Source organism: Oncorhynchus gorbuscha, linkage group LG08 (assembly GCF_021184085.1).
Source record: "Oncorhynchus gorbuscha isolate QuinsamMale2020 ecotype Even-year linkage group LG08, OgorEven_v1.0, whole genome shotgun sequence".
Lineage (NCBI taxonomy): Eukaryota > Metazoa > Chordata > Actinopteri > Salmoniformes > Salmonidae > Oncorhynchus > Oncorhynchus gorbuscha.
In genome coordinates, this window is record NC_060180.1 from 22,208,782 (window position 1) to 22,228,273 (window position 19,492).

The 19,492-nt window shown below is 43.9% G+C and overlaps 1 protein-coding gene across 4 annotated transcripts in view; it reads left to right on the plus strand.

Annotated features, from left to right (window-relative positions):
* LOC124041348 (cullin-9-like) overlaps positions 1–19,492 on the plus strand; it is a 74,442-nt gene that overhangs the window by 46,133 nt on the left and 8,817 nt on the right. For all 4 annotated transcript variants that reach the window (XM_046358840.1, XM_046358837.1, XM_046358838.1 and 1 more), the window contains 15 exons: positions 752–885; positions 1,088–1,270; positions 1,446–1,603; positions 2,714–2,915; positions 8,373–8,544; positions 9,457–9,602; positions 9,700–9,829; positions 10,058–10,260; positions 10,439–10,692; positions 11,952–12,327; positions 14,934–15,074; positions 16,378–16,542; positions 16,769–16,932; positions 17,086–17,179; positions 19,203–19,388. In XM_046358840.1, the coding sequence (XP_046214796.1) occupies positions 752–885; positions 1,088–1,270; positions 1,446–1,603; positions 2,714–2,915; positions 8,373–8,544; positions 9,457–9,602; positions 9,700–9,829; positions 10,058–10,260; positions 10,439–10,692; positions 11,952–12,327; positions 14,934–15,074; positions 16,378–16,542; positions 16,769–16,932; positions 17,086–17,179; positions 19,203–19,388 (2,708 nt within the window). The remainder of the gene's footprint in view (positions 1–751; positions 886–1,087; positions 1,271–1,445; positions 1,604–2,713; positions 2,916–8,372; positions 8,545–9,456; positions 9,603–9,699; positions 9,830–10,057; positions 10,261–10,438; positions 10,693–11,951; positions 12,328–14,933; positions 15,075–16,377; positions 16,543–16,768; positions 16,933–17,085; positions 17,180–19,202; positions 19,389–19,492) is intronic.

Genomic DNA, 19,492 nt, shown 5'->3' on the forward strand with positions numbered 1-19,492 from the left:
AAGCAGCCTGAGACTATTATTCCTCATCCACCAAACTTTACAGTTGGCACTATGCATTGGGTCAGGTGGCGTTCTCCTGGCATCCTCTAAACCCAGATTTGTCCGTCGGACTGCCAGATGGTGAAGCGTGATCCATCACTCCAGGGAATGCATTTCCGCTGCTCCAGAGTCCAATGGCGGTGAGCTTTACACCACTCAAGCTGACGTTTGGCATTGCGTATGGTGATCTTAGGCTTTTGTGCAGCTGCTCGGCCATGGAAACCCATTTCATTGAAGCTCCTTCTTCCAGTAGCAGTTTGGAACAAGGTCATGAGTGTTGCAACCGAGAACAGACCATTTTTACGCCCTATGTGCTTCAGCACTCGGCGTTCCCATTTTGTGAGCTTGTGTGGCCTACTACTTTGCGGCTGAGCCGTTGTTGCTCCTAGATGTTTTCACTTCATAATAACAGCACTTACAGTTGACCGGGGCAGCTCTAACAGAGCAGAAATTGTACAATCTGACTTGTTGGAAAGGTGGCATCCTATGATGGTGCCATGTTGAAAGTCACTGAGCTCCTCAGTAAGGCCATTCTACTGCCTATATTTGTCTATGTACTCAATTTAATATACCTGACAGCAACGGGTGTGGCTGAAATAGCCGAATCCAGTCATTTGTCCACATACTTTAATATATGCAGTGTATTTATTTTTACCTTGAATTTCTCAAACCTTTTGCTTAGAAGATAACTGATTTTGTAATTTTCTTTCAGATGGCAAAGAGGGAAAGAACAAAGATGCAGCTGCTGTGTCCTCTTCGTCCTCCAACTTTGTCAAGCCGAAGGGGAAGAACATCAGCAGTATTGCAGGGATAGCACTATGTTGGCAGGGCGTGGTACAGAGACAGGTTAGCCACTCTTACTTCTCTAAAAACATTGAGGCCCATTATTAACCTACTCTGATCTAATGTTCTTGAAGTAAGTAGGCGTAGTCATTCGGATCTAAAGTTTAAGTCAAGATGGCATCAGTAAATGAATCTCAGGCCGGATTTAAGTTCCTTAAAAAACATTTTTTTACTTGAGAGTGAGTACTCAACCCATGTTTAACAGGTGAAGAAGTTCTTGGACTCGACGTGCAGTCTGCCAGACTTTGTGGAGCGTTACAGGAACATGTACCTCCGTCTGAAGAATGCCATGGAGGAGCTGTTTGGCCAACAGACAGCATTTGTGCTGGCTCTCCGCCACGGTTTCTCTGCTGCTCTCCTACAGCTCTCCATCCTCACCGCCATGCATGTGAGTTATACTGAATGACCTGTACTCAATACTACCTGGGTCATGTTCATTAGGGCAAGCAACGGAAAATGGCAATAGTCCAAATGAACGTGACCTGACAGTGTACCTGTAACATATCTATGCTCCAAATCACTGCTGTCTGTGTGGGTTACATTCGCTATCTCTGTGTTTGCAGATGAGTGAGCGGTTTGCCCAGTACATCGACATGATGATCCAGGAGAGTGGAGTGGACTCTGGCAACGTGGAGACTCTTAACCAGTTGCAGCAGTTTCTAGAACCTATGCTCTTCCTCTCCGGCCTGGAGCTTGCCAACACCTTTGAGCACTGTTACAGGTAAGGCCACATTTCTTTATCTCTAGCAGATTCCTGCACGGGTCCGTTTTTTGGAACCGCACCTGCCCCGTGCCGGCCACAAAAATTCCAAGCCCGACCCGATATCTACCTAGAATTGTTCCTGGAGCCGATCTGTGACCCGCCAAATAACATACATTTATTTCATTATTTTTATGACTCCAGAGTAGTACACTATTAGAATTAGTCTGCATGTCTATTCAATATTTGGATAAAAGGAAACCATGTCATTAAGAAGGAATGCCGTCTTGTTATTTTCACAATGTAATGCTGCACAACTCAAATTGCTTTTAAAAAATAGCCTTCTTGTTAGCCGCCTCCTTCCCTGCTGAAGCTTATAGCCGACATAACAATACCCTTACATTTAGTATTTTTTAAATAATCTGTTTAATTTAAATAAACAATTCCCAGAATTGAATATGCTGTAGATTATTGTCTACTCAAACTTTTACCAGCCTCATAGGTTTAAACTTTATATGGGCTGCGTATTGGTCTAAATGAACAAAAACCTGAATTCATGTAATAATTAACCAAAATATCATAAACTAATAACTACTTGCACTTTTGCCAGTTTGGGTATCCATCTACCGGGTTGTTGTTCTCGTCCACAATGACTGGAAAAATGATTTGTGAAGCACCTGTTTCCACGATGGTGTATTCCACCATCATAACCTTTTTATTTCTCCTGTTACGTTAGCCATTTTTATGTGAGCTTGGAGTCAGGGAAAATAAACTTTGAAATGTATTGTCAAGAGGTGGAAGGGAACATAAGCTCTACACGTGGACAATTTAGGAATGTTACAACACCACACACATAATGGACAGTTCCCTGCTCCACTCTCTCACTGTGTGGTTAGTAGCCTAGGCTATGTCTGTCTCACTGCTCACATAATAGAATTTGCAACACAATTCAACATAACAAGCTAATTTTTTCAAATAATATTATCTCGATTTAAAACGTTACCGACCTGCAATATAATTGTTCTGTACCGTGAGTCGACCCTAAGACCATTTATCATTCATAAAAGGACCATATGGTAACATTGTCTAGAGTTTCAATCCGTCTCTTTTCTCCATCCCCCTCCTCTACAGGTACTACCTCGGTGACAGGCTGCTGGGCCAAAGCAAGGTGTGGCTGGAGACTGCTGTCATAATGCAGATAGGCACCTGCTTCCCAAACCGCTTCCCCCAGCAGATGCTGAAGAATCTCAGTGAGTCTGAGGAGCTGCAGCAGGAGTTCCATCTCTACCGCCTCCAGCAGCTGGACAAGACCCTGCAGGATGTCAACGAGGAGGTGAGCAGAGAATAAAAACCACCACTGCAATGTTTTTATATAAATACATACCAACATACATACATTTTTCCACATTTTGTTACATTACAGGATTATTCTAAAATTGTTTTTTTTAAAGACCCTCATCAAGCTACACACAATACCCTGTAATGACAAAGCAAAAACAGGTTTTTAGACATTTTTGCAGAAAATACAAAAAAGAATATCTGAAATGTCACATTTACGTAAGTATTCCTACCATTTACTCAGTACTTTGTTGAGGCACCTTTAGCAGTGATTACAACCTCGAGTCTTCTTGGGTATGACGCTACAAGCTTGGCACACCTGTATTTGGGGAGTTTCTCCCAGTCTTCTCTGCACATCCTCTCAAGCTCTGTCAGGTTGGATGGGGAGCATCACTGCACAGCTATTTTCAGGTATCTCCAGAGATGTTAGATCGGGTTCAAGTATGGGCTCTGGCTGGGACACTCCAGAACATTATGACTTGTCCCGAAGCCACTCCTGGGTTGTCTTAGCTGTGTGCTTAGGGTCATTGTCCTGTTGAAAGGTGAACCTTCGCCCCAGTCTGAGGTCCTGAACCCTCTCTGGAGCAGGTTTTCATCTAGAATCTCTGTATCCGTTTATCTTTCCCTTGATCCTGACTAGTCTCCCAGTCCTTGCCGTGTTGAAAAACATCCCAATAACAGGATGCTGCCACCACCATGCTTCACCATAGTGTCATGACTCTCCCGACAGTGGATCAAAAGACCCATTAGCTAGGCATATGTTTGAAGATAGCCAGACCTCCTCTCTCCCACAGAATAGGGGAAGGGGGGATGTGCCGGTCTTGACACCTTAACAATGGATCGTACATTTTTTGAGAAAGAAATCCGTTTTCATGCCTGACAGCATGAGCTGAATGTTATGAAATGGTTTAAAACTATGAGACCAAAACATGCCGGGTTGCTGCTGGCGTGTAAAGTGGTCGGGAGCCTGAACCTGAAGAATCAACCTTGAGACCACTACCAGACCAGCCGATGTACAGCGCGAGCTGAACGTTACAAATGGTTTAAACTCTGAGATCACTGCAAGACCAAAAGACGTGAGACCATGTTCTACACGTTGAAATGGTTAGAAACTTGGAAGCTCTCAACCTCAACACGAATGTGAAGATCACCTAGGAAACCAGAAACATTGCCTACAGCTGTGCATGTAAAAGTGGTCCTAGAACTTTTTACTAAAGACAAGGTGGGAAGGAGAATCCCAACAGACAACCATTGGTACATCTGAAGTATTTGTTCTAACAAACACTCCACTACCAGAGAAGCTCTATAAATAAGGACAAACCAGAGCCTTACATCGAGCGACTACCCAGAGACGGATCAATTGGTTTCAACAAATGGATGACGATCAGGTACAATTACGTGTAAATGTGACTCACCACCTGGATTCGGTCTTATGTAGCAAAATGTGATTTTTTAAATGTATTTATATTGGATAAAAGTAGAGGCTCCGAGCTACAAATGGTATATCATACACTGCATTTGAGGAACAATGAGAAAGTAATTTTGCTTTGAAAGTTGATCAACTTGTATAGTCTTGAGAAAATCACCTTCGAATGTTTTGGTATCTAGTGATGAGCTCTTTTTTGTCTACTCCCATTCAGCATCATTCACACCTTCTTAAACTCTAGCCCCACCCATCTCGTTTCACTCGCGGAGCGCACACTTGACGCTCTGGCCGATGATTTGTTTACCTCTGGACAACATGACGAAAGCCTAACCAGCTCTGCTGGCAACAATTTCATTATGCTTTTTTGCAGATGTTTACTGACACTGGCCATATTCAACGGGTGTTGTAGACACGTCACGTAACGTTTGCTAACGAGCCAGCCAGCCAGCTAACGTGAACTAGTTAAACAACAATGAACAAAGTACTGCTCTGGATAAGAGCGTCTGCTAAATGACTTAAATGTAAATGTAAATGTAACATTAGGCTCTAACTAGAAAAATGAACAGCTCTGGGGAAACAAATAATAATGTCCGCAAGAGAGCTAGCCAGCTAACTAACAGTACACTTTAGCTTAAGACATATAGCTAGGTAGCTAGGTAGATAAACAATGAACCTAGCTAGGTAAACAACGTTTAATATCACACACATAATGTTAGCTAACGAGTCAGCCAGCTAACATTAGCTAGTTAAACAACAATGAACAACATGCCAACAGTGCCACAGTGCTGGGAGCTAAAAAAAAACAGGTCTAATGTTAGCTAGCTAACATTAGGCTCTAACTAGAAAAGCAAATGTCTCTGGGAAACAAGTAACATCAGCCACCTAACATTCGCTAGCTAGCTTGCTAGCAGTACACTTTCGCTTGAAATGAAACCACTTTGTCAAAATTACAAACGTGTAATATCTGAATGTAGCTAGCTATCTTACCTGTATACATCATACATGATGGACGTGTCTCCCTGTCAGGAATGCCATACCACGGTTTCCCTTAGTTTGAAGATGTCATCCAGACACAGGTGTTTTGTCCATGTGTTTAGCTATCATACTCTATCATACTCTAATTCCACTGATTTCAAAATGTGATCCTCCAGAAAGTGGAGAGCAACACTTGATGTTGCACAATATATCCACATCATTTTAATTTCTCATGATGCCATCTATTTTGTGAAGTGCACCAGTCCCTCCTGCAGCAAAGCACCCGTACAACATGATGCTGCCACCCCCGTGCTTTACGGTTGGGATGGTGTTCTTCGGCTTGCAAGCATACCCCTTGTTCCTCCAAACATAATGGTCATTATGGCCATAACAGTTCTATTTTTGTTTCATCAGGCCAGAGGATATTTCTCCAAAAAGTACAATCTTTGTCCCCATGTGCAGTTGCAAACCGTAGTCTGGCTTCTTTTTGGGCAGTTTTGGAGCAGTGGCTTCTTCCTTGATTAACGGCCTTTCAGGTTATGTCGAAATAGGACTCGTTTTACTGTGGATATAGATACTTTTGTACTTGTTTCCTCCAGCATCTTCACAAGGTCCTTTGCTGTTGTTCTGGGATTGATTTGCACTCTTTGCACCAAGGTACGACAATCTCTAGGAGACAGAACACGTCTCGTTCCTGAGCGGTACGACGGCTGCGTGGTCCCATGGTGTTTATACTTGCGTACTATTGTTTGTACAGATGAACGTGGTACCTTCAGGCGTTTGGAAATTGCTCCCAAGGAAGAACCAGACTTGTGGAGGTCTACAATTTCTTTCTGAGATCTTGGCTGATTTCTTTTGATTTCCCCATGATGTCAAGCAATGAGGCACTGAGTTTGAAGGTAGGCCTTAAAATACATCCACAGGTACACCTCCAATTGACTCAAATGATGTCAATTAGCCTATCAGAAGCTTCTACAGCCATGACATAATTTTCTAGTCAACATAGTGTATGTAATCTTCTAACCCACTGGAATTGTGATAAGTGAAATAATCTGTCTGTAAATAATTGTTGGAAAAATTACTTGTCATGCACAAAGTAGATGTCCTAACTGACTAGCCCAAACTACAGTTTGTTAACATGAAATTTGTGGAGTGGTTGAAAAACAAGTTTTAATGACTCCAACATAAGTGTATGTAAACTTCTGACTTCAACTGTAAGTGATTTTGTCCCAATACTTTCGATCTGTTTAAAATGGGTGGACTATGTACAAAAACCAATTTCTTAATGGTTCACCCAATATGGATGAAAATACCTTCAACTTCAAGCTGACAGTCTGAACTTTAACCCCACGGCCATTGTATCATTTCAAAGTGTTGGAGTACAGAATGTACTCTGTGCCACTGTCACAAAACTTTTGGAGCTCACTGTATATAACATATGACCGACTCCAAAGCAGCATACACATTGTCGTGACGTGACTATCATTGTGATGACTGCTATTTATCAAATAGTTATTTCTCAATTTAAATTAATCATGTAACAACTAACTCATTAGGAATTTGGGGCACCACAGGAAATGTATGTTTAATCTCCCGAATTAACTCCAGAGTATATAGACATCGTACCAGTCACCAATTAATAATTTCCTCATATCAGTTTCATTCTGAACGTTGTTGACTTCGTAAATCTGCACAAACTTGAGTCTTACTAATCATTCTGTACTATACAATACATTGATTTTATTATTTACTAAGAAGCTAAATGATAAGATATGATAGACGCGGTGTAGGTTATTGATAAAAAAAACTTAACACGATGACAAGTCCCTAGCGGACTAATACAATATGACACTGGCTACACAAGATGGAGATTTAAATTTAAAGAGCGAGAAAGCGACAAAGAGAAGCAACACTTGGATACATTTGGAAACTATACTTATAATAGCCCTAATACCTTGCCCTGGACTGCCGTTCTTATGGGTAATAAGTAATGCATGTATTTACGTGTTGAAGGTCTTCGTCGGGTGTCTCTGTTGGGCCCAGGCCTCTGTGGGCAGTTCTGCTTGGTGAGAAGGGATCTGTTTCTCGGTGTAAGTCTCTGATTGTCCACGAGATGTCACAATGTCCTTTCTCTTAGTTGTCTGTTTACTTGTACTCGTTCTGGAAGAGGGGTCTTCTGAGCCGTGTAGATGATCCCAGAGTGGGGATAAGAGCAATGTAGACAAACAATGATTTGAAGAGAATAACCGGATGGTCCTGCTTAAATTCACTTTCTTAGATACAGTACTTAACCATAGCAATGATTAAGAGGTTCCTTTGTCTTCAACCTAATGTTGCGTTTCGGGGTCGTGACTAATCGTAGACCTCAGCTGCAGCTTGTGGCCCTTCTAGTCTGATATGTTAATTCTTAACTCAAATGCTTTATACCTTTTTTGTAAAATTGAGGTGTTTACATCAGGCTGGCATGCTCTCTGGGTTCCCTGAGGCGTGGCTAGTTACGAGTCAAGATATCACAATATGATCTCGTTAGAGAACTAAAATCACAATCTTATCGTCATAAAAACATTCTTTATCCTGGATATTTTCCACACAATGTAAAGTTTGTAAACATGACATACACATATGAAAGCTCTTCAAGTTACAATGTTTTCGTTATAACGTCTTCATGCAACTTTTAATGACATCACAACATACAGTAATTTTCCATATTCCATCTCTCATCATTCCCAATATTCGGATATTGAAATATATTGTCCATGGTTTAATGTTGAAGTTCTTGGGTGGCAAACTCTTCTGTAACACAGATGCATTCCATTTGCCCAAATTAGGCCCCAAAAGGAATCGTCTGCTGTCTAATTGTTAAAGATCTACGTGAGATGTCATAAAACGCCCACATCATTCCTCTCCCCGGAGCGCTGTAGAGCTGATCCACTGTAATCTGATCCTTTGGATCCTCACAGGAGAGTCATGACAACATATTACTATGTTATATGGCCTATTGGGAATCCAACCCATAACCTCCCAAAAATGTTGTATTCTTCTGTGCTGCAGATGATGGATGATCAGCCATCCGAGCCTGATGAGGAGAGTGAGGTGAAGGTGCTGGTCCTGTCTCCTCGCTGCTGGGCAGTCTCCTCACCCTGCTACCTGGACAACTCCAGCAGATACTTCCCCAAGCAGCTCTCCACCTACCTGGCCGAGTTCACAGATTTCTACTCTAACAGTCAGTCCCATTTTGTCATCTGTCTTTTCACAAAGTTTTGGGTTTATGTTTCTCTCCTCATATTGATTATACACTGAACAAATATATAAACGCAACATGTCAAGTGTTGGTCCCATGTTTCTTTAGCTGAAATAGATATTCCCAGAAATGTTTCATATGCACACACAAAACCTGATGTGTACATCCCTGTTGGTGAGCATTTCTTCTTTGTCAAGATCATCCATCTGACAGGTGTGTCATTCCAATAAGCTGATTAAACAGCATGATCATTATACAGGTCCACCTTGTGCTGGGGACAACACAAGGCCACTCTAAAATGTGCAGTTTTCTCACACAACACAATGCCACAGATGTCTCAAGTTTTGAAGGAGTGTGCAATTGGCATGCTGACTGCAGGAATTTCCACCAGAGCTGTTGCCAGAGAATTGAATGTTCATTTCTCATACCATAAGCCGCCTCGAACATCGTTTTAGTGAATTTGGCAATATGTGCAACCGGCCTCACAACTGCAGACCACGTGTAACCACACCAGCCCATGACCTCATCTGGCTTCTTCACCTGCGGGATTGTCTGAGACCAGCCACCCAAACAGTTGATGAAACTGAATATTTCTGTATGTAAGCCCTTTGTGGGGAAATCTCTTTGATTGGCTGAGCCTGCCCACCCACCCTGCCCAGTCATATGAAATTCATAGATTAAAGCCTAATGAATGTATTTCTATTGACTGATTTACTTATATGAACTGTCAAATCTTTGAAAGTATTGCATGTTGCATTTTATTTTTGTTTTAGTATATTTTAGGTCTTTCTCATAAGCCAAAATCTCGCAAAGTTCCATCAGAGCCAGTCCGTTATAATGTCATCTTTGAGAACGAAGTGCTAGATAGCTGATTGGTGTGTGTTTTGTCTGCAGGCCAGTGCATGTACAATCTGACCCACAGTAAGCCCCGGCGTCTACAGTGGACCTGGCTGGGCCATGCAGAGCTGCACTATGGCTCCTGCACTCTCTACGTCTCCACCCTGCAGATGTACATCCTCCTACAGTTCAACCACCAACCGGTAACTAGATGGGGGAAGCGCAGTGCGATGGGGAAATTGAGTTTAAGAATGTCATTTTTTAAATGAACACTAAACTACCTCCTGTTGTTATTTTCAGGATGTATCTGTGGAGGCTCTTCAGCAGGCTACAGGCCTTTCTCCGACAGTGCTGGCCCATGCACTGTCTCCCCTCACTGCAGAGAAGGGCATTCTCACCACAGACAGCCCTGACGACAATCTTGTGAATGGTGAGCTCCCGCTCGGTCTTTCCCCGGCTAGTTCTTTCTCTGAGCCTTTCACAAATGCATTCTATGGAGCTACTGTGGATCCCTCCAATCCAGCAATTTTTTACAAAAAAAGATTCCATCCCCTGAATTGTTCCCCAGTTAGATGTTATTTTCATGACAGCTTTGAATTTACTGTTGGCGTTTGTAGAGTTGGACTGACTGTAAGGATTTGTCCTGCTCTACACATAGGAGTCCTGAGGTTGAACATAAAAGCTCTGTCTCAGAGTTTGGAAAACCACAGCTACTGCTACCTGCTGCCCAAGCAGACCTACCTGAATGTGGACGAGGACGCTGCCTGCTTGCTGGAGAGGAAGAGGAACTTCATCTACTGCCTCGTCATCCAGATCATGAAGGCTGAGAAAGAGATGAACATAGACAACCTGGTGTTCAGAGTAAGACCTTGTTCCCTCATGTGTGACCAATGGAGATGATCAACTGATCCTATGTTTTATTTTATTTAACTTTTATTTAACTAGGTAAGTCAGTTAAGAACAAATTCTTGTTCAGGGGAGAACGACAGCTAGCAGTGGGTGTCTTATGTCCCTTATTTTATCCCTTGTCCTCCCTCAGGTGTTGGAGACGTGTCAGAAGCGGGAGGTGACTCATTCCCCAGGCTCGGTGCGTTTCAGCTGCAGCACTACAGACGTGTTGTCCTGTGTCATGCACGTCATCAGCAAGGGCTACATCAGGCGCAATGAGGACAGCCCCCACATCGTGGAGTTCCTGCCTGAAGACCCCTCCACTCCCCAGAAGGGCCAGGCGCATTTCTCCTTCAGCAAGGCAGAGCTGAAGAATAACCCCAGCAGCAGCAACGCTGACATCAGGTGTGCGGACGACCCTTGACCTAGTGGGGGAAGGGTTTTTAATGTAGATTGCTGGTGTGGCCTCTCGGTTGATTCTTTATCTCAGGGCAAGTTCTTTGTTTTTAAATTGTAGGGAAGGAGAGTAGAATAATTACTAACAGGCATTCTTTTCCATGTATATGTCTGTCTGCTATAGCCATTGCATAAATGCTTTAATAGCTAACCAATTGGGTTGAGGTCTTCAGCCCTGACATTACAGCACTTATTTGTGCCATATGTACTTGTTCTTTGTCCTAGTTGAGCTTTTAAATACACATTGACCTAAACTGTGGCTGAATGGCAATGTCAGTCATTTCACATACAGGATGACCATTGACCACTGATGCTGTTTATTTAAGCCATTACCTTCAAAGAAACCCATGGCTCTAATACATGCAACACAAAAAATATCTAGCCTGTTATGCCATATGTTGAGAAACAGTCAAAAGATGCTGGTGAATGTTCTATTAATATAAATAATAAAGAACATTTTAACTTTGAACCATGTTTGTTGCTTTCTTATTTTTTAAATATTTTATTTTTGTACCCCTTTTTCTGGTGGTATCCAATTGTTCTTGTCTCATCGCTACAACTCCCTTACGGGCTCGGGAGAGATGAAGGTTGAAAGTCCTCCGATACACAACCCAACCAAGCCGTACTGCTTCTTAACACAGCGCCCTCCAACCCGGAAGCCAGCCGCACCCATGTGTCGGAGGAAACACTGTGCATCTGGCAACCTTGGTTAACGCACACTGTGCCCGGCCCGCCGCTGGTGCGCGATGAGACAAGGATTTCCCTACCTGCCAAACCCTCCCTAACCCGGACGACGCTAGGCCAATTGTGCATCGCCCCACGGACCTCCCGGTTGCGGCCGGTTGCGACAGCGCCTGGGCGTGAACCCAGAGTCTCTGGTGGCGCAGCGCCCTTAACCACTGCGCCACCCGGGAGGTGTTGCTTTCTTATTTTGTGTGGGTATAATACAGAAATATAGAAATGCTGTGTGGGGTGATCTTTTTTAATAAAGATACCACAATTTGTGTCTACAACGTTTTGCTGTTAAAATCACAGAAACTACTAACCTGATAATTACAAGCTCTGCTTTCCATAAGGATGTTATTATGACGCACTGTTACTAATGACAAATGCTTGTTCTCTGAAATGAGAGTATTTCCAACGTTTAGAGGTTAAGATTTCCATAGATGTCACTTACCTCTTGTGACCCGCTGTGTCTTTTCCTCCAGCCTGGAAGGCATCTTTGCAGCCCCTCAGAGTGTGGAAGACGGGGTCCTGGAGGCTGTCCTGTTGTCCATGGGCCGGACTATGAACCAGGAGGAGGTCCGGCAGCTGATGCAGCGCACAGTGCAGCAGGTCTCTGGCACCCTGACTCTGGACCTAGACCGGGCTGAGCACCTGCTGGTCCACTGCAAGTGGAACATGGATGTGCTAATCCAGCGCTACACAGACGACCCAGACTCCCTGGTTATGGCTGCTGGGCTGAAGGGCTGGAACCCCCAGCCACCCCCCAGCCCTGTGTCCAGCTGCCCTGTGTGCCTCATCTCTCAAACAGGGGAGGCAGAGCCCGTTCCCACCCTCTGCTGCATGCACTACTGCTGCCGGGTCTGTCACTTTACAGATTTTTCTAATCCTTTTCTAACTTTAAACTAGTTTAATCTTGTATAGATGCTTTAAAGGGACATTTTGAAGTTGCTATATAATTTTTTTAAAACTTAGAAATGAATGTACCCATTTATTCTTGCCTTCACAAAGTATTCATACATTTTGTTACAGCCTGAAATCAAAATGGATTTAATATATATTTTCCCATCCCATCTATACACAATACCCCATAATGACAAAGTGAAAACATGTTTTAGATTTTTTCCCCCCACATTATTTGAAGTGAGATAGAGAAATACACAACAAAGTATGTGGACACCTGATTGTCTAATTATTAATATGGAGTTGTTCTCCCCCCTTTGCTGCTAAATCAGCCTCCACTCTTCTGGGAAGGATTTCCACTAGATGTTGGAACATTGATGCGGGGACTTGCTTCCATTCAGCCGCGAGCATTAGTGAGGTCGGGCACTGATATTGGGCGATATTAGCTCGCAGTCTGCGTTCCAATTCATCCCAAAGGTGTTCAATGGGGTTGAGGTCAGGGCTATATGCAGGCCAGTCAAATTCTTCCACACCGATCTCAAAAACCCATTTCTGTATGGACATCGCTATGTGCACAGGGCAATTGTCATGCTGAAACAGCAAAGGGCCTTCCCAAACTGTTAACCACAAAGTTGGAAGCACAGAATCGTCTAGAATGTCATTGTATGCTGTCGGATTAGGATTAACTTTCACTGGAACTAAGAGGCCTAGACCGAACCATGAAAAACAGCCCCAGACCATTATTCCTCCTCCACCAAACTTAGTTGGCACTATGCATTAAGTAGGTAGCGTTCTCCTGGCGTCGGTCGGACTACAGATGGTGAACTTGATTCATCACTCCAGAGAACGCCTTTCCACTGCTCCAGAGTCCAATGGTGGCGAGTTTTACACCACGCCAACCAACACTTGGAATTGCGCATGTTGATCTTAGGCGTGTGTGGCTGCTCGGCCATGGAAAGCCATTTCATGAAACTCCCGACAAACAGTTCTTGTGCTGACGTTGCTTCCAGAGGCAGTTTGGAACTTGGTATGGAGTGTTGCAACCGAGAACAGACTATGTTTATGTGCTTCAGCATTTGGAGTTCCCGTTCTGTGAGCTTGTGTAGCCTACCACTTCGCGGCTGAGCCATTGTTGCTCCTAGGCGTTTCCACTTCACAATAACGGCACTTACAGTTGACTGGGGCAGCTCTAGCAGGGCAGAAATTTGACGAGCTGACTTGTTGGAAAGGCGGCATCCCATGACGGTGCCACGTTGAAAGTCACTGAGCTATTCAGTACGGCCCATTCTACTGCCTATGTTTGTCTATGGAGATTGACGTCCACAGGTGGGGTTTGTGCTTACAGCCCAACACCGTGCAGGACGTTTGGCATTTCGCCACTGGCGCCCTGTGCTCTTCACAGATGAAAGCAGGTTCACACTGAGCACATGTGACAGACGTGACAAGAGTCTGGAGACGCCGTGGAGAACGTTCTGCTGCCTGCAACATCCTCCAGCATGACCGGTTTGGCGGTGGGTCAGTCATGGTGTGGGGTGGTATTTCTTTGGGGGGCCGCACAGCCCTCTATGTGCTCGCCAGAGGTAGCCTGACTGCCATTAGGTACCGAGATGAGATCCTCAGACCCCTCGTGAGACCATATGCTGGTGCGGTTGGCCCTGGGTTCCTCCTAATGCAAAACAATGCTAGACCTCATGTGGCTGGAGTGTATCAGCAGTTCCTGCAAGAGGAAGGCATTGATGCTATGGACTGGCCCGCCCGTTCCCCAGACCTGAATCCAATTAAGCACATCTGTGACATCATGTCTCGAATCCATCCACCAACGCCACGTTGCACCACAGACTGTCCAGGAGTTGGCGGATGCTTTAGTCCAGGTCTGGGAGGAGATCCCTCAGGAGACCATCCGCCACCTCATCAGGAACATGCCCAGGCGTTGTAGGGAGGTCATACAGGCACGTGGAGGCCACACACACTACTGAGCCTCATTTTGACTTGTTTTAAGGACATTACATCAAAGTTGGACCAGCCTGTAGTGTGGGTTTTCACTTTAATTTTGAGTGTGACTCCAAATCCAGACCTCCATGGGTTGATAAATTTGATTTCCATTGATCATTTTTGTGTGATTTTGTTGTCAGCACATTCAACTATGTAAAGAAAAAAGTATTTAATAAGAATATTTCATTCATTCAGATCTAGGATGTGTTATTTTAGTGTTCCCTTTATTTTTTTGAGCAGTGTATAAGATTGTTTTACAATGTTTGTAAACAAACACTACAGCCTTAAAGCATGGTTTAAACTACAAATTTGATATCATGGATGGTCAGTCCCTTCATGGATAGCTCGGTCTATAAATTTGAGCGGTTAGATTTCTCCAACCCCATCCCTCAGCTTTTTACCTGAAACCGGGGTGAGGGAGCTTTGTTATTATTTCAACTGCTGATTGCTGCTTTAAGGATGAATTAGACTGTTCATGTTGAGTCGGAACATCTGCTCCTAATTTATTAATTTATATGTGAACAGTTTGTCACAGGACTCCCATTTCATAATGATTTATTTTTTCTTCCTAGTCTTGCTGGCAGGAGTACCTCACGGCCAGAATTGAGCAGAACCTGGTGATGAACTGCAACTGTCCAATAACAGACTGCCGAGCACAACCTACTTCTCAGTTCTTCTTCAACATCCTGACCAACAAGGACACCATCGCCAAGGTCTGCACCCCCCCCCCCCCCCACACACACACACACACACACACGAGAGCATCACACTTAAAGTGAATTTGTAAAGTATTCAGGGAGTTTCTCCCATTCTTATCTGCAAATCCTCTTAAGATCTGTCAGGTTGGATGGGGAGCATCTTGCACAGCTATTTTCAGGTCTCTCCAGAGATGTTTGATTGGGTTCGGGCCCTGGCTGGGCCACTCAAGGACATTGAGACTTGTCCCGAAGTCACTCCTGTGTTGTCTTGGCTGTTTGCTTAGGGTCGTTGTCCTGTTGGAAGGTGAACCTTTTCCACAGTCTGATTTCCTAAGCGCTCTGGATCATGTTTTCATCAAGGATCTTGCCATACTTAACTCCGTTCATCTTTCCCTTGATCCTGAGAAGTCTTCCTGCCGCTGAAAAACATCCCTACAGCATGATGCTGCCACCACCATGCTTCACCGTTAGGATGGTGCCAGGTTCCTTCCAAATGTGACACTTTGCATTCAGGCCAAAGTGTTGCATATTGGTTTCATCAGACCAGAGAATCTTGTTTCTCATGTTCTGAGAGTCTTTAGGTGCCTTTTGGAAAACTCCAAGTCGGCTGTCGTGCCTTCACTGAGGAGTGGCTTTTGTCTGGCCACTCTACCATAAAGGCCTGATTGGTGGAGTGCTGCAGAGATGTTGGTCCTTCTGGAAGGTTCTTCCATCTCCACAGAGAAACTCTGGAGCTCTGTCAGATTGACCATTGGGTTCTTGGTCACCTCCCTGACCAAGGCCCTTATCCCCGATTGCTCAGTTTGGCCGGGCGGCCAGCTCTAGGAAGAGTCTTGGTGGTTGCAAACTTCCATTTAAGAATGACGGAGGACCGTCAATGCTGCAGAATTTTTTTGGTACCCTTCCCCAGATCTGTGTCTCGACACAATCCTGTCCTGACCTCATGGCTTGGTTTTTGCTCTGACATGCACTGGATGATCCATGGAAACAGGATGCAGCTGAGCTCAATTTCGAGTATCATAGGAGAAGGTCTGAATACTTATGTAAATAAGGTATTTCTGTTTTTGATTTTTATAAATTTGCAAAAATTTCTCAACCTGTTTTTGTTTTGTCATTATGGGGTATTGTGTGTAGATTGAGCATTTTTACTTATATAATCCATTTTAGAATAAGGCTCTAACGTAACAAAAAATACTTCATGCACTGTATATAAACCCATAAAGTTATGTCTGTCCAGTTTTACATGTTTGCTGATCGTGAGTTTAAAACAGTAGGGCCTATCCATCCTCTGAGGCTCCTGTCCTCTGTTTCTCCCCAGTATGAGAACGCTCTCCTCCGGGGCTATGTGGAGTGCTGCTCCAACCTGACCTGGTGCACCAACCCCTTGGGCTGTGACCAGATCCTGTGCAGGGAGAACATTGGCAGCATGGGCACCTGCTCAAAGTGCTGCTGGTCCTCCTGCTTCAGCTGCAACTTCCCAGAGGTTAGCACTGAGCTGTTATACACGTCTCCTGTCCTCATTCATGTGGTTTAATTGTCCTTTTTTTTTTACTTCTATGGCATTGAATTAGAAATCCATATTTGTACGGATACCCATCAGACTTGGTGTAGTGTAAATCTATCTAGTACATACAGTATTTTGTTCATAGAGACAAGTAAGCATAGAGTATAGATTTATGCTGATTTCTTAACCTCCACTATCTCCCCAGGCTCACTACCCAGCCAGCTGTAGTCACATGTCCCAGTGGATAGATGATGGTGGCTACTACGAGGGTATGACCATGGAAGCTCAGAGTAAGCACCTTGCCAAACTCATCTCCAAACGCTGCCCCAGCTGCCAGGCCCAGATCGAGAAGAACGAAGGGTGCCTACAGTAAGTGTAAAGCCACTGGACCCGTTTCAATCCTCAGCCCTGTTTGTTCTCTGTCGATTCCCATCAAACCATTTCATGGTTTACCAGAAGTATGTTGTAGGGATTTCTAGGCATCACTGTTACTGCCACTCAGTGTCAAAACATTTTTTTCAGTATGACTTGTGCCAAATGTAACCATGGATTTTGCTGGAGGTGTCTCAAGCCATGGAAACCAACCCACAAAGATTACTTCAACTGCTCAGCTATGGTAATTCCAATTGACTTGATTAAGTTAAGTTTGTGCTTCATACGATTTTGTACAAATGCAAAGGGTTTCCCCTCCATATGTATTTGGACAGTGAATTTTTTATTTGGCTCTGTACCCCACCATTTTGGATTTGGTCAAATGTTTCATGAGGACACTTTACAGAATGTCACCTTTTTATTTGAGGGTATTTTCATACATATCTGTTTTACCGTTTAGAAATGAAAGCACTTTATGTACAGTGCCTTCGGAGAGTATTCAGGCCCCTTGACCTTTTCCACATTTGTTACGTTTACAGCCTTCCTCTGAAATTGATTAAATAAATAAAACATCCTTCGCAGTCTATACACAATACCCCATAATGACAAAGGGAAAACTTGTTTTTAGATATGTAAAACTAAATAATAAACAGATACCTTATTTACATAAGAATTCAGACCCTTTGCTATGAGACTCAAAATGGAGCTTAGAGGCATCCTGTTTCCATTGATCATCCTTGATTGGAGTCCACCTGGTGGTAAATTCAATTGATTGGACATGATTTGGAAAGGCACACACCTGTCTATATAAGGTCCCACAGTTGACTGTGCATGTCAAAGCAAAAACAAGGCCTTGAGGTCGAAGGAATTGTCCGTAGAGCACCGAGACAGGATTTTATTGAGGCACAGATCAGGGGAAGGGTACAAAAACAATTCTGCTACATTGAAGGTCCCCAAGAACACAGTGGCCTACATCCTTCTTAAATGGAAGACATTTGGAACAACCAAGACTCTTCCTAGAGCTGGCCACACGGCCAAATTGAGCAATGAGGGGGGGAGGGCCTTGGTCAGGGAAGTGACCAAGAACCCAATGGTCACTTTGACAGAGCTCTAGAGTTCCTCTGTGGAGATGAGAGAAACTTCCAGAAGGACAACCATCTCTGCAGAACTCCACCTAACAGGCCTCTCTGGTAGAGTGGCCCGACGTAGGCCACTCCTCAGTAAAAGGCACAACAGCCCTAAAGATTCTCTGGTCTGTTGAAACCAAGATTGGAATCTTTGGCCTGAATGCCAAGCGTCAGGTCTGGAGGAAATCTGGCACCATCCCTACGGTGAAGCATGATGGTGGAAGCATCATGTTGTGGGGATGTTTTTTAGCAGCAGGGACTGGGAGACTAGTCAGGATCGAGGCAAAGATGAACAGAGCAAAGTACAGAGATCCTTGATGAAAACCTGCTCCAGTGTGCTCAGGACCTCAGACTGGGGCAAAGGTTCACCTTCCAACAGGACAGCGACCCTAAGCACACAGCGACCCTAAGCACACAGGACAAGCCTCTGAATGTCCTTGAGTGGCCCAGCCAGAGCCGGAACTTTAACCGATCTAACATCTCTGGAGAAATCTGAAAATAGCTGTGCAGTGACGCTCCCCATCTAACCTGACAGAGCTTGAGAGGATCTGCAGAGAAGAATGGGAGAAACTCCCCATATACAGGTGTGTCAAGCTTGTAGCATCATACCCAAGAAGACTCGATGCTGTAATCGCTGCCAATGTGCTTCAACAAAGTACTGAGTAAAGGGTCTGAATACTTATGTAAATGTGGTGTTTCATTTTTTATTATAAATGAGCAAACATTTCTAACAACCTGTTTTTGCTTTGTCCTAATGGGGTATTGTGTGTAGATTGAGGAAAAGGGGTCTGAATACTTTTTGAAGGCACTATCTTGTCCCCCCCATTTGAGGAGGTCAAGTATTTGGACTAATTTGCTTACTGTATTAAAGGAGTCAACGGTTTAGTATTTTGTCTTTTCACTTAATGACTACATCAAGCTTGTACAAACTTGTTGGATGCATTTGCAGTTTTTGGTTGCGTTTTGATTATATTTTGCCCAATGGGAACTGAATGGGGAATAATGTGTTTTCTCATTTTGGAGTCACTTTTATTGTGACTAAGAATAGAATGTTTCTCAACACTTCTACATTTATGTGGATAATCATGGGGGGGGGGGGGGGTGATCCAATGCAGTGATCCACTTTTTTTCTGACTGCAGGTGAGTAAAGCAGCAAGGCAGGAAAAGAAGTTCCAAGACTACAACGAGAGATGCACTTTCCACAACCAAGCCAAGGACTTTGCCATCAATCTAGAGAGCAAAGTCTCCTCCATCAATGAAGCCCTGCAAATGAAGTCGTTGACGTTTGTTATTGATGCCTGCAAAGTCCTCGCTCAAGCGCGCAAGGTAAGAGGTAGTAAAATCATTTGAAAATAACTGTCCAATCGGTAGAGACATTTAAGCAATCACCACGCAATCACCAATCACCATGCACGCTATTGGAACATTGA